The following is a 13,966-nucleotide window of genomic DNA, read 5'->3' as shown; positions in this document are numbered from 1 at the left end:
TTAATTAGTCAACGTTTTATTGAGCTGCTGATTGATTTGACGGACGTCGAGAATAATTTAAACAAGAGATTAAATAACTAAAAAAAAATTAAGCCAGTGTTTAAGGATACAAAGCGTTCCCTTTTAGATCCTTGGTGACTTTTAGCCGGTGTTAGTGGCCACACCCTGCCCATGAGTTTTTCTTTTGATTTTTGATATTGTAGTTTGTTGTATGCAACTTCTAGTTTATAAATTTTCGCGTGTAAATCGCTTCCGTCTTTGATTGTATGTCTTTCTACTTCTTATTTGTTTGTTATGTATCTACAAAACGGTTTATTTTTCACTGTCACCAATCAATTTATGTGCATGCGAAACGGTCCTCGTCCCATTAAAACGCTACAGATTGATTGCATCCGCGCGAAGGGATTAAAAGCGAATTACTCGAACATAATTCGGATTTGATTGCATGATTAACGGCGTCATTGCCTTGATTAGTCGTAATAACTTCCATCCATTTGTCCGCTTCATTAATTTTTTTTTTTTTTTGAAAATAGTACGAACAGGGCGAACGCAAACGTCGCGAGGAACGTCTCGAACGTGCCAAACAACACATGAAACAGAAAGAATCCGAAGACCCGGAAAACGCACCCGGATCGCTCCGCCACGAGACCTGGATTCGTCCGGATGGCGGACGTCGAGTCCATCGGACAACGCAAACCGTTCAAGAACAACAAGATTCAGAAGAAGAAGATCTGGCGGCGTTGTCGAGCGTCGAAGTGAACAAGAGATTCGTCATCAGTTATCTACACGTCCATGGAAAACTAATCACGCGAATTGGGTAAGTGGAAGCCCCGCAGGAAGTAGCGTAATTGCGAGGATTCGACACGGCCGACGCCGACCGTTAGCCCAGGCACCGATTCCCACAGGTTTGCGAAAACTACCGAAGGAGATTAATTTTTTTTTTCTCTACTTTGTTGATGCTTCTTCGTATTGTTCTGTTGGGTACAGTTAAGGTGCACCTGGTTGCTAGATTGAAGGATTAATTAGGCGAGATAGGCGATAACTGTAAAGGAATTATCGGAGGGTACATCTAGACGGCGTAGACGAAAACAAAGAAAGAATTTCTTTGTTATTAAAATTACGAATAAGATTCGATTATCTTGGGATTTGATTGTCAAGAAAAGATTTTAACCCAGATTGTTGATCTTCTATTCACACACAGAGTCCAAATTTAAAAAGGAAACGCAAAAAAAATTTGTTGTTTGGCCATTTGAGACATTGTAATATACAGTTTTACTTGAGGTTTGTAAAGGGTTAATTTCATTTTTAATGATAATCATACTCGTGATAGAAGTGCGAATTTTTGAAAACCTTGCAAGGAAAAAAATATTTTAGTTAGCAGCTTATTGAAAATTTAAGTATTTTATGTTGAAATTCAGCTTTTATAAATTTTAAAGTTGCTCAAAACTTTCGAAGCTGTTATGAACATTGTAAAGTCTGTTTTTTTTTTAAATGGAAATGCCAAACAGTCAACGTTGGCATCACTAGTAAATTCATTCATGGAAATTTTAATAAAGGAAGTTGGTAGTTCCGATTTTTTGAATTAATTTGAAAACAATGTCATTAAACGTCAACACAAAAAATCGTCTAAGAAAATTTAAAGACGAAACACCAAAAAAGAAACAAATTCGGTACACTAACAGTTTTTCGAAATTTGGAAACGAGTAGTTCGCAAGTAGGAAGTCAGAAAAAGGGCCCGTTAAAATGTAGACGCAATTTGTAATGCAGGTTTGCTAAACATTCTTAATTTTTAACAAAAAAAATTGACAAAATAACCATGAATGAGAAAGAATCTCGGAAAGAACGCAATTAAATTAGTGTCTTGTGCATCGTTTTTGAGGAGCGAGTTGAAAAAGTAACAGTTTTGAAACTAAAGCTGAAAAAGAATTCATAAAATGCATCAACTTTGAGCTCATTTCAATAAATTACACAAATTTTATTGCCAATCATCGTAATACCTACTTGTATCTTTTGCTAAATAACTTTTTTCTGTATACATATACGTACATATACATTCTTTTTCTTGAAAGTTTTTGTAGCAAGAATCTCATTTTTGTCCACAACATTGTACATACTTACTTGCGGTGTGTTTCTATCAAAATTATTAGCACTGAATTCTGTCTTTAGACCTTAGGTATTCAATTATAGCGCTTTCAAAGAGCAAACCGCCACACGAGATTTATAAAAATCAAAATTTTGACAACATCTCAATTTGAACACATAACCATAATTTTTTAACAAAATTTCTAGGGGCAAAAACAAAGAGCAAACAAAATTTGTGGCTATGGAGACAAGCTGCTACCAATTTTTTCACCAAAATTTTGACTTGGTAATTTCCATTAAAAAAAAACAAAACAGACTTTATCTCTATCTGTTGTTTATCTGTTTTTTTTTTTAATATTTGTGTCAAAAAACAGTCGTTTTGCCACACTTAATAAAAAAAAATAATTATTAACAGTTATCGAAAATATAGCAATGAAGCCATAAAAAGAACTTCATTTTTTCCCCTCTTTATTTTAACGTTTTTAATATGTAATAATTCAGATAATCATTAATTTATTAATTTGACCATTACTTTTTAAGTCTTGTTCTTTTTTTTTTTTTGATTGGTGGAGGTGTCAATAGGCCACTTTTGGCATGTTTTCCTTTAGTGGCACGTATCGTTCCGTTCGTGTGCACCGATGGCACTACCATCCGCAAGTCCGGACACGCATCTCTTGCGACCTCTTTCTTATCGGTCGACACACCCTCTCCGCATGGGAAAAAAGATATTCGATCGTGATAAATTCTAATTAATGAAAAAGAAAGATAATCTCGTATTGTCCGAGTCGGAAAGATGAGAATAACCTTGGTCGAGACCGGACAATGATAATAAAAGAAGTCGCTTTCATGACAGGTCTAAGGTATCACGACCTTACAAGTCATTTTATTATTGTGTATTACAATAGCTAGGGTAAAAAACAACACTGACGTTAAAAAATCGTTTTGTAAGTTGTAATAAGTCGGTGGTCCATGTCTTTTATGTTAATTTTCGTCTTGGGAATATCTCGGGTGTGACTATGCCAATTATAGAGGTAATAATATGAAATAGTTTGTTATCGTATTTATTAAATGATTTATGCGATCCGGTGATTCGAGTCAAAAGAGACCGTCAACGGTACTGCAATGTAAGCATTAAATAAATTACGATTTCTTATTGGCCATTTATGTAGAGTCGAAGATGGACGATCGGTACGTTTTTTTTTATTTTGAAAAATATTCTCGGAATGAAATAAAATCAGTTGTACGGAAAATATAGGACGGTGTATGATTTTTATTACCCTACCTGTGGTAATACCGGTCGTAACAATACCAAACTAGTGTCATTTGTTTAGTTTTTTCCAGGTTTAAGTGTCATGTTTCACGCATATGTTGATGGTTATGGCCTTTTTATTTTATTATTATTACACCACGTGTATGGCCAAAATTCGCAATTACGGTATTTTATCCAAAAGTGGACAAAAATAGTTTTTTTTTGTGTTGGTCAAATTTATTCAATTGGTCCCGATCGTAGCATCAATTTCCATATAACGGTCGTCTAATTATTTATTATTTAGGAAAACATTCCCGATAAAGGGAGTGGCGTTTCTAATACCGCGACAAAAGTCTCGCAACCGTCAGATATCGGATGATGCACAGAGGCAATAAAGTTTATAGCGATATTTAACTATTTCTCGTTTAACGAGGGCCAGTTTTGCGCTAATTTTATTACCAGACAAGAGCAAAAGAAGTGGGTTTCGTGTCCGGTTGTGCGCTCAAGTTTGCATTTGCCGAATCATCGATCATCATGATGTTTTTCCGGGCCACGAGTTGGACTTCCTGTTTGTTTTTTGAGGTTTTTTCTATCGTGGTGCGGCAGCGACCGGTCAAGAGTATGGCATACGGGAAATGGCAAAGCCACACGGATTCGCTTTGCATCGAAAGCCGTCGATAAATTAGTAGAATAAACGATGGGAACGGCGAGAATTATCAGATGTGTCGTACGGACGGTGAGCAATGAAACTACACGAGTTATTATATGCACCAAACACCATGGGAACACACGCATGATGAATTCGGAGGAAAACTCTGTAATTAAATCCGGATAAATAATCGATTTCGGGACGCACCCACCAAGAAAGAATCTCTTCTTGCATAATATACCGAACAAAAGACAATGGAAAAGTGACTCACGACAGGTGCATTGAAAAGAAAGCAAGAGTAACGCGAGTTCGAGTGGGAAAAAGACGCTTTTCGATGAGTTTGAAGATCAATGCGGAAGTCCGATAATCTTTGCATTGCTCTTGTGGGCAAATAAAGTGATGCATAGGCCTTTAAGAGACTCTCGACGCTATTGGAATGTGATTTGCTATTTAAATAATTATCGAGCAGTCAAAGGATAATCCTCTCGGTGCGTGTTGGCATTGGACAATGTTAGTCAAGAGGGAGATTACAGGAATCGTGTAATTCATGATGCGCACTTGTTGCTAATTAGACTATGTAAAAAATGCCACAACATCGAATTGGTTTGGAACTTGAGTTTATAGTTCTTCCTCGCGAGGCACTATTCGACCGTCCCAAACAAAAACAGTAACCAACATTTTTTTTAAATGTGTTCTTCACATATTTTTGTTTATTTTCACGCTTACATTTATTTAAATACTCATTAGTAATTATTTGTTTAAAATTAATAAACAAAATTGTTTTTTCAAAAACAGTCACTAACATCGCAAAATTTCTTTTCCCAGTGTAAAACACAGTTTCTACAAAACACCTTACAAAAGGTCGATTATACTGCATTTTTACCCCAATACCCAATTGTAAAAAAAAATATAATTTACCGTCGTAGGAACATGTTTCGGCAATCAATTGCATCAGCATAAATTTGAATTAATAAAATATTATTTGGAGCGAAATTACTTTAAATTACTTGATCTGAGGAATAGAATCAACTCGTAATTTTTGTGTGTTTTTAACTTTTAATTTCAAAAGTAAAACCGGAAAGACATCTTTTGTTCTTTATGTGAAAATGTCCAAAACTTCCGTAAAAGAATGCCTTTCTGTCTGAAGCAGAGGCGAACATTTGACAGATATTGTATTCCATGTTTAATGGCAATGTTCCAATTTTATTTTGAAATAAAAATACACATAATCTTTAATAAAAAGAGATTCAGTTTTTTTTTTTAAATTACACCTCTTGTTGGGACACATTTTATCTGAAATTGTATTTGCTTTATTTTAATTGTAGAAATGAGTAGTATTTGTAAAAATTAAACTATTAGAAAACACAGTATCTGACACATTTTTCATTTTGTTTTAGAAACTTTTACTTTCGCCTTTTAAATTAAATTGCTAAAAACGATATTTTTACGTTAAATAATATGTGCAGAGAGCAAGGCATTCTGGAGGGTTGTTTAAATAAGTCATTTTTGGCTCCAATAAAAATTTAATTTAAAAGCAGACACTGTGTTTTACTTTTAACTTGGGATAGCCGTATTTTTTTAGTATCAAACACCTATTAAAAAATCTTATATTCGTCTAATTACACGCCGTTCATATTATTAGGCGGCATTAGGTCTGGGCGAGGGTGTCTTCATCCCTGCCGCCTCCTTTGTTCTATCCTGAACGTTCTATGGCACCCATTGTTGTATCGTCTCGGCTTTCGCCTCGAAAATTGGTAGCTGACACCGCTGTCACTTCCATAAATTCTCGACTAATCAAATTACGTAGCGCACATCTAATGCATAAAACATGAGTTGTGTTTGAGTGATACAAACATAAATTTAAATCCGTGCCTAACAATAGTATCTTGTAGTCGTCTATAGATCATTTCTGGCTAATAATACGCATCGGTGCATTTAAAATGTTAATAAGATGCGAACGTTTCGCTCCGAATTTTCGTCGTCGTGAAGAATTCAAGGCCGTTCGAGGTCGCTCTCTTTCGTACCGAACATGTCATAAAAATAAATTCGATGGAACCGCTAATTTAGTACAGTTATGCTCACCTCTGATGTTTTATTTTCAGAATGGAGAGTTTCCAGGAGGCCGCCATGCAGATGCTGAAGGAGTTTCGGGCGTTGTTGCAACACTCTCCCGTTCCATTGCCCTGCAACAGATTCCTGCAATTACTCGCACTCAATATGTTCGCCATCGAAAGCACCCAATTGAAAGGTAAAAATTTCGAGTACAACGGCCTTAAATAAACTCGGAAAGAAATCACTTGTTTGGGTGATTCATTCGATATGAAAATTTATTCATAGCTAACGAAGATTATCGTCGTTTAATAAATCAGTTTTGTTAGATGGGAAGTTTTTCACAACATAGTTATGCTCTATATTTAGAAGTGTTAATGTTGTCGGTGATGTTTTTCTTTTGTTGGATGTTATTATGTCATGGTTGTTAGGAGTTATTATACGATCGATCGGAACGAGAGCAATGCTGTGCCGTTTTCCTTGCAGGAATTCGGCGATTCGTCACACGCGCATACCGACAGGAAAAACTTTTTCGACCTAGACCTTGACAAAGAAAGGAAAGGACACCGTCGCGATTTCGTAACTTTCGGCTTTTCTCAGCGTAATTACAAAGTTACGGCCATTTCCTCGGGCTTGTGCGTGTACGCATCCATCACGATCTGATATGTGAAAATAATTGCAGGAGGTCGACGCACGAAAATTCAATTATAAACACACGCACACGCGTTGCATTCACTCTTCGGATTGATTTCCTGGTGTTTTTTCACCATAACACACAATGTAGAATGTGCCGTTAGTTCGAGGACCTACTTAACAAACACACCCTGTGTAATTTTCGCAGTTTCATGCGTCAATGTGGGACGATTCTAGGTGAATCGTGCGATGCCATAATGGAGATATCAACGTCAGGTCAAGATGCATAATTGCATTTCGTGGTAAAAAGGACCTTTTCAAATCTAATAATTCGACATGATTCGTGTCTGTCGAATAATTTACCATCGTTCCGGCGTAATCTATTTAATTAAATCGGTTACAGTTAGACGGGATTGAGAGAAACACTTAATGTAAAAGCGCACAAGACCTGTTCCTTGAGATAAACGATACACATTTCGAGAAAATTAATTGAGGCCTGATGAGATCGTCGCGGTCCGAATTTAATTTCGAGCGATAAATTGATACACGTGTACACGTGACTCTACACACGATGTTTCTAAATGCTTTACACCATAGAGCGACTTGTAATTTGTTTAAGTTTTTTTAATAAATTACAAATAACTGCTTTAATAATATTTCATTTATTGACATTTCTCAGAAATACATGCCCAAAATTCTTGAGAGTTCGTTTTCCTGTTGCAAACTACTATAAAGCTTGCAAAACTAATAAAAATTTTGTACGAAATTGCTTAAAAATCTAAAATTTTAAGAAATCCAAGAACTTATTTTCTTATTTAGATTGTTTGAACAATTAATTTTCATTACTTTGCTTCACAAATTTCTCAAATGTAACAGAAATAAAGGTTTCAAAATAAACTCGTTTTTGTTTGGTTACTGTTTATTTCTTTTTAACGCAAAATTCTGAAAAAAGGTAGGTATGTGTGATAGAATCGGTGTATCGTTTCTGGTTGTGTGCCTCCGCATCTCCTGCTTCTATATTTACATCGGCCAGTGGCAAAACGTGTGCAAGTTTTTGTTGTTGCTTAGTATAATTTTAGCTCTGCATATGCGGTCGACCGGTTTATTATGCAAATACATATCAGCTAAATAAAACTGAACCATCTTGTACCGCCTCCCTCTCTCGCGTCGTCTAATCTTCGCATCGTATCCCCTATTTCCGGTGACTGCCACCGTCACATATTATTAATACGAGCGTGAAATGTTAACCTTGTGAAGGTCGCTGCGTCGAGGTGAAGCACCTCCGAATCGGTGGTCCTCCAGGACCGCAAACTAACATTTCGACATCGATAACATATCATAACTTGGCATATAAGAAACCTCGGTTTTTTGTGGTGACAATGACCGTGGGGCGATGGCGTGGAACGTTTATTGTCTACGGAGGGGCGGAGAGAAGGGGGCGGAATCACCTCTTCGCCATAATGAGAGCAAAGTGAAGAAACGGCCTCGTAAAAGCTGCAAGAACGGCCAATGTTCGGCCTTGAAACGGCCTTGGTAGGGGTCAATCGGGGACAGAACGCGGCCTCGGATGCAAAAACATCTCTTCTTCGAGAGGTGGACGTCGCCCTCCTCCTTCTTCTTCTTCTTCTCCTCTTCGTTGGTATATTTAACGCCGCGACATTCACCAGGAGGGGTGAGCATAACACATGTGTATTAGTCGCTCCATGGCAAATTGACTCGGCTAATGAGGTCCAGAGGAGAGCAGGTTGGTCGGCGCCAGTTGACTACAAGAATGTCCGATAATTACGCCACGGACGCGAAGAAGACCATTCTATAACGGACGAGTTTCGCCATGTTTCGGAATGTTTACAAACTGAACGCAGCCTACCCGAAGGCGAAGGCCTCCGAGCTATAGCACACACAATTAAGACCGTTTTTTTTTATTTCAATTCACTTCAGGACCGTTCAAAAACCGCCTCTTCGCTGTTTCTTCTTAAATTAACATCATTAGAATAAAAACAAATTGAATTCCACAAATTCCACTCTCGGAACGTAAACAATAATTACGTCATTAAAAAATAAATGGAGCCAAATTAATTTTTTTATTACAGATCCACAGCTGCAGATGCAGGCGGGTTATCGTTCCGAATTACAGGAACGTGCCCTTGTCGTATCTCTTCAAATGTTCAATTTGATACTAGAGCGTTGCGTTTCACTTCTGGAGGAGAGCAATCCAGAAAACCTCAATTCTCTACATCAGGACGTGCATGTTCTACTACCGGCCGTCAAAATTTGGTGCGATTGGATGCTTTGTCATTCGGCGGTTTGGAATCCGCCGCCGTCGACTCAGGATTTTCGAGTCGGGTTGGTGTCAAAAAAAATTGCAGACTTATTACTTAAAATTGAAAATTCGGTGATTTATTTATTTATTTTTGACAGGAATTCGGGTGATACATGGTCCCGTCTTGCAACACTGATGAACATCTTGGAGAAGTTAGATCAGACATCAGTCAGCGCTCTCATCTCGGATTATCAGGAAGGTAAATGTTGTTACATATCAAATGAAATTACCAATCAGAATTAGTTGTCAAACGTTGGACATGTTAATTAAGTTAATAACGATATCAAATAGAAAAAAAAGCCAAGTTACACGTTGGGGAAATTATGATGTTGGCAAGGAGTAATTTAATGTCAAAGTTTCATGTAAGGTATCTTAATTAATTACGAGTTCTGGATGCAAAATATGATTGGGAAATGTCATGACTGATTTGGAATCAACACGAAATAACGGTAATTGTGTAATAGTACAATTTTTGTATTTCCCGTACTAATTATTAATTATCCGCGAGTGCATTCAACTATTGCTTCTCGTTCGTTAAAAATAATTGCGAAAAAAAATTTAAGAATGAATTTTGAAACGGCAAAATGCTCCAAATCTTGCAGATGTTATCAGATTTCGATTATTAAAATCGACTTCGTCAATCATACATCTAACGGCCGACTGTCCGAAAACTAACTGTCCGTTGTCATTTGCAATAAACCAAATCTCAAATATAGCCCCAGTCAAAATCAAACAAAACATTGCACCGCCATCACGAAAATCTCTCCTTCTGACCGACAGTATAATTATAAACTTTTTGCGGTTGCAAGAAATTGCATTTTTGATTGGACGCGCGGCCAATTTCGATGATGTGCAATTTCGGCCCACGTAAAAATTTCCAAAAATAGAAGAGACGACCGCGATGAGAGAAAAAAAAATCAACCACACCGTATCATTATTACAGGTTACGAACAAGTCAAGCTGCCAGAGGACATCGTCTTGAATGGTTTTACGCCGTTGATGGTGAACGAGCCCGACATCAGCTACGCGCCCAAAGATTTGGACGTCGAGGTGGCACAGTTCGCCTTGAGGATGAACAAATTGCTATTTTTCGGAACGGTTTTTTTGTGCGGTTTGGAACCGCCTGTTTTGAAACTGGAAATCGAAGACGATTTTAGGGAATACGTCTCGGTGGTTTGCACTTCGAACAGTAGAGAATCGCCGGTGACGGCGCAGGGTTTGGTAAGTTGGAAAGTCAATTGGCTATTGTGTGTGTTTGATTTAGAAGGAAATTTCAATAATTATTTAAGGCCTTTTGTTCGGCTGATTTATTCAGACGTTAATTGGCCATAATTACTGCAAGTAATTAGAATTTGAATTTCCAACATGGATTTGTTTTAATATTTCTATCTTATTTTTACTGGACTTTTAAATTTTTGTTCTCTACAATAATGCTTTTAAAGCAATTCTGAAATCTGTGTATAAAATATACATTTTAGTGTTGAATTTTCTTGGCAAGTTAGTAGCAGTGTCAAGCATATCGAATGTTGGCAAGTGAACATTATATTACACCCAGTCAAGATTGAATTTTTAGCTGTGACATCAGTGATAATTTATAACCAATCGTGATAAAATTTCCAAATGGAATAACTTTACATTAAAATAGCCAAAATGATACAAAAAAACTTTTCGTAATTGCTATGAAGATTCATTTATTTATTATTTTTATTACTGGTTTTTATGTGAACATAATTTTTTATACTTCTTTGTAAGTTAGTTTCGTGCAGTTTATCCAAATAATACAAAACTAGTTTTATAACATATAACCAGTTTGCCAGTTATTAATAGTTGACATATTTGATTTAATTTTTGATGTTATTAATCGCCGATTAACAAACGTGTTAGTTACAGCAATTTTTTGTTGATGATCGTACATTTTATGTCTGAAAAACTATAATTTATAGATTTGACAACCACAATATTGGCTTTTTAATTAATTTTCTGTTACATAATAAAGCTTATGCTGTTCTGTAGGCTACCGAAATTCAAACTCTATGTTATACTGTTAAAAACACGATTTTAAAGATGTTTTTTACAAATAAAAAATTAAAACCAGCACATCTTAAGGTGCATGATAATTACAATAATTGCAATATGATGAACTGAATATAGAAACAAAACTGGATACTTATTCTCAAAAAAAGCGGAGAACATAATGTGGAATAACTTGATAACGTGCGTTTTTGCGTTAGGTTCGCAACAACGACGTTTTGATGGAGAGTTTCAGCGATGAAGAGGAGGACGAGATTTTGAACGGTCCTGGCGATGAGGCACCGTCTGAAGTTCGGGAATTGTTAAACCGCAAAGTGGAACTTGAGAGGACCCACAGGCGACAAGAATTACACAAACAACGTGTAAAGGTAATATTTAAACGAATGAATGTTGAGTGATATGCGTGACAGTCGTGTTATTATCGCGACTGTCAGAGATTGTGCCTAATTGACGCGAATTCAATTAGGTTTCTTTTGCGAATATGCCAATTTCAATCGAGCGGTACTTCATTGTTATTGGCTATTCTGTGAAGTTCAGTATGTTATTGGAAAAAGTCCATAATAGCTCCTTTAAGGAGCCGTTAGATCGTGAAATTGAATAATTCGCATAGCGTGTAACTGTAGTCGTGGTGGATTTTTCGCGGGAAGTACGGGTGACGCTCCCATCTCGATTTATTTAGCATTCGATTCGAGATAAAAACGAAGGGTTGATCGGTTTTGGGTCAGTGGATTCAGGTTTCGATTGATATTGTCGACGACATATCGACGACGAATTCCGGGACGGTCAGGAACCGTTGCTGCCGACGTTGGACGGGCCGTGGGAAAGCGTGGGCGTGCATGCTGTTGCATGGGCACTTCCTCGTGCGACACACACACACTTGGACCTGTGCCAATCTACCGGTCGAGGAGGATGATTGGCGGATCTCCCGCACGTGTACCGTTAAAGTCTCCTCTTCGGCAGACGACGGCATTCCAACGACATTAAATCCGATGCAACTCCTCGTATACAGACCACATCACATACTAACAGAGTACATACATCCCCTGAGGATGCAATAAATCTCGACGAAACATTGTCGTCTGATTGTTCAGAGGAAATACCGAAACGGGCGGTGACGAGGCGCGGCTCGCGATGCCGTTTCTTCCACTTTATGCAGTTGCTCCGATTTGGAAAATCGTAGAAAATATCAAAAATTTATATACATTTAATTTTTATTTGTTGAACTTTTCTATACGGTAACGGTCGTTTTCTCAAAATAATCATCATGTAACTGTTATGCAAATTCAAGTACCAATTCAATATTTTCCTTCCCATCGTTTAGAAAATCTTAAGTCAGGCCGTCGTCAGCGTCCATATCGAAGTGCGTCCCAAGTACCTCGTCCCCGACACCAACTGTTTCATCGACCACCTGGACCCCATCACTACCATAACGTCATCACACGTTTACACCCTTATGGTGCCCATCGTCGGTAAGTGAAAAAAAATCAATCGCATTGTTCGTACACCTGTCAAGTGCATTGACATTGGGTCCAGAGTTGGACTCTTAGTTACTACTTGCACTTTTCATCGACTTGGTCACGGTATTGTGACGGTGCTGCGTAACTCATCGTTTTGTTTTCTAATGTTGGCAGTGTTGAGCGAACTGGAGGGTTTAAGTAGGGGCGGAAAATCACCGATACCGTCAACACGTAGCATGCTAGATCCGCAACATGTGAGAAAAGTCGCACAAGCAGCGAAAAGAGCATTGAGTTTTCTCAAGAGTCGACCGCAAGCTGTGAAATGCGTTACGACGAAAGGAGCGGTTTTGTCGTCGACGACTTTTACGACTGAGGATGATTCCATGTTGGATGCGACGTTTAAGAACGACGATAAGATTTTAGCCACGTGTCTGGTTTTAAGCAAGGGACACAGGGAACAGCAACAAAGTGCTGAAAGTAAGTAGCCTCGACGTACACAATAAATTTATATTTCTGACGTTAAAAAAGATGTTCTCGGTTCTAATCCCATTAGTTAGTTTTTGAGACAGTTTTATTCGAGTATAAAGTCCGAAAAGCTTGTTAGCTAGTCCACATTATGAAAATGCATTCAAATATATTCCGGTAGCACCATTTAAAAAAAGTCATAAATATTAAATGTGAGAGTTATAAATAGCGCATTTTGGGATTATATTTAATTAGTATTGTTATAAATTTCAGACGAACCTAAGAAATTAGTAAGCGAAGTCGTACTTTTGACGGACGACCGAAATTTGCGCGTGAAAGCATTAGCAAGAGACGTGCCCGTGAGGGAGCTCTTAGATTTCATGCAGTGGGCTGGATTAGGATGAACCTCGAAGAATCTTAAGCGCTAATATGAGCTGTTTCTAGAAACAAGGGCGAGATCTCGAGATAACGGTAAGTAAAGATGATTACCGATGAGTTGCAAGCAACGTCTGGTGTGATTTTTCCAGATTTATGACCTACGTATTTCTCACCTAGACAAGAGTTTTCTGTACTTGTTTAAGTTAAATTAATCGTTGTAGTTTATTTAATTTAGCATGGGGTTTGATATCACCCTCTTAACTGTTTTACACGTTTTTTCAATCGGGTTGTGAGATGTGCATTCCTCGTGTTTCCCGATTAGATCACGCATACACCGTCACAAAATTAGCGCATCGTGCCATTGTTTTTTCTAATTATATTTGTGTATGATTTTTTTTATATACATATTTATCCCTCTCAGACTTTGAGTTTTATTTTTCTCTAGCACTTAGTGAGATATTGTATGTACTTATTTTAATTTTTTTTATATATCGTGTTATATAAATTTTGTCTTAATCCTTAATTAATTAAAAGATTTTAACTTAAATGCTGTATTTAGGGTTTATACGAGTAAATTATATGAACTGTTGTTAATTATTGCAATTGTTTTGCTCAGGAATTTATTGTACATAAATAAATAATATGATTACGTA

The 13,966-nt window shown here is 37.2% G+C and overlaps 1 protein-coding gene across 4 annotated transcripts in view; it reads left to right on the top strand.

Annotated features, from left to right (window-relative positions):
- LOC123015540 (telomerase-binding protein EST1A) overlaps positions 1-13,966 on the top strand; it is a 19,266-nt gene extending 5,300 nt beyond the window's left edge. For all 4 annotated transcript variants that reach the window (XM_044415320.1, XM_044415317.1, XM_044415318.1 and 1 more), the window contains 10 exons: positions 534-817; positions 6,083-6,228; positions 8,753-9,005; positions 9,081-9,181; positions 9,926-10,203; positions 11,214-11,381; positions 12,335-12,482; positions 12,645-12,947; positions 13,209-13,406; positions 13,463-13,966. In XM_044415320.1, the coding sequence (XP_044271255.1) occupies positions 534-817; positions 6,083-6,228; positions 8,753-9,005; positions 9,081-9,181; positions 9,926-10,203; positions 11,214-11,381; positions 12,335-12,482; positions 12,645-12,947; positions 13,209-13,339 (1,812 nt within the window). In that variant the 3' untranslated portion in view covers positions 13,340-13,406; positions 13,463-13,966. The remainder of the gene's footprint in view (positions 1-533; positions 818-6,082; positions 6,229-8,752; positions 9,006-9,080; positions 9,182-9,925; positions 10,204-11,213; positions 11,382-12,334; positions 12,483-12,644; positions 12,948-13,208; positions 13,407-13,462) is intronic.

Source organism: Tribolium madens, unplaced genomic scaffold (assembly GCF_015345945.1).
Source record: "Tribolium madens isolate multiple individuals breed KSU strain unplaced genomic scaffold, Tmad_KSU_1.1 Scaffold_19;HRSCAF=116;Tcas5.2_LG9, whole genome shotgun sequence".
Taxonomy (NCBI): Eukaryota; Metazoa; Arthropoda; class Insecta; order Coleoptera; family Tenebrionidae; genus Tribolium; species Tribolium madens.
Note: the sequence above shows the minus strand (reverse complement) of the source record. Positions and strands in the feature narration are given on the sequence as shown.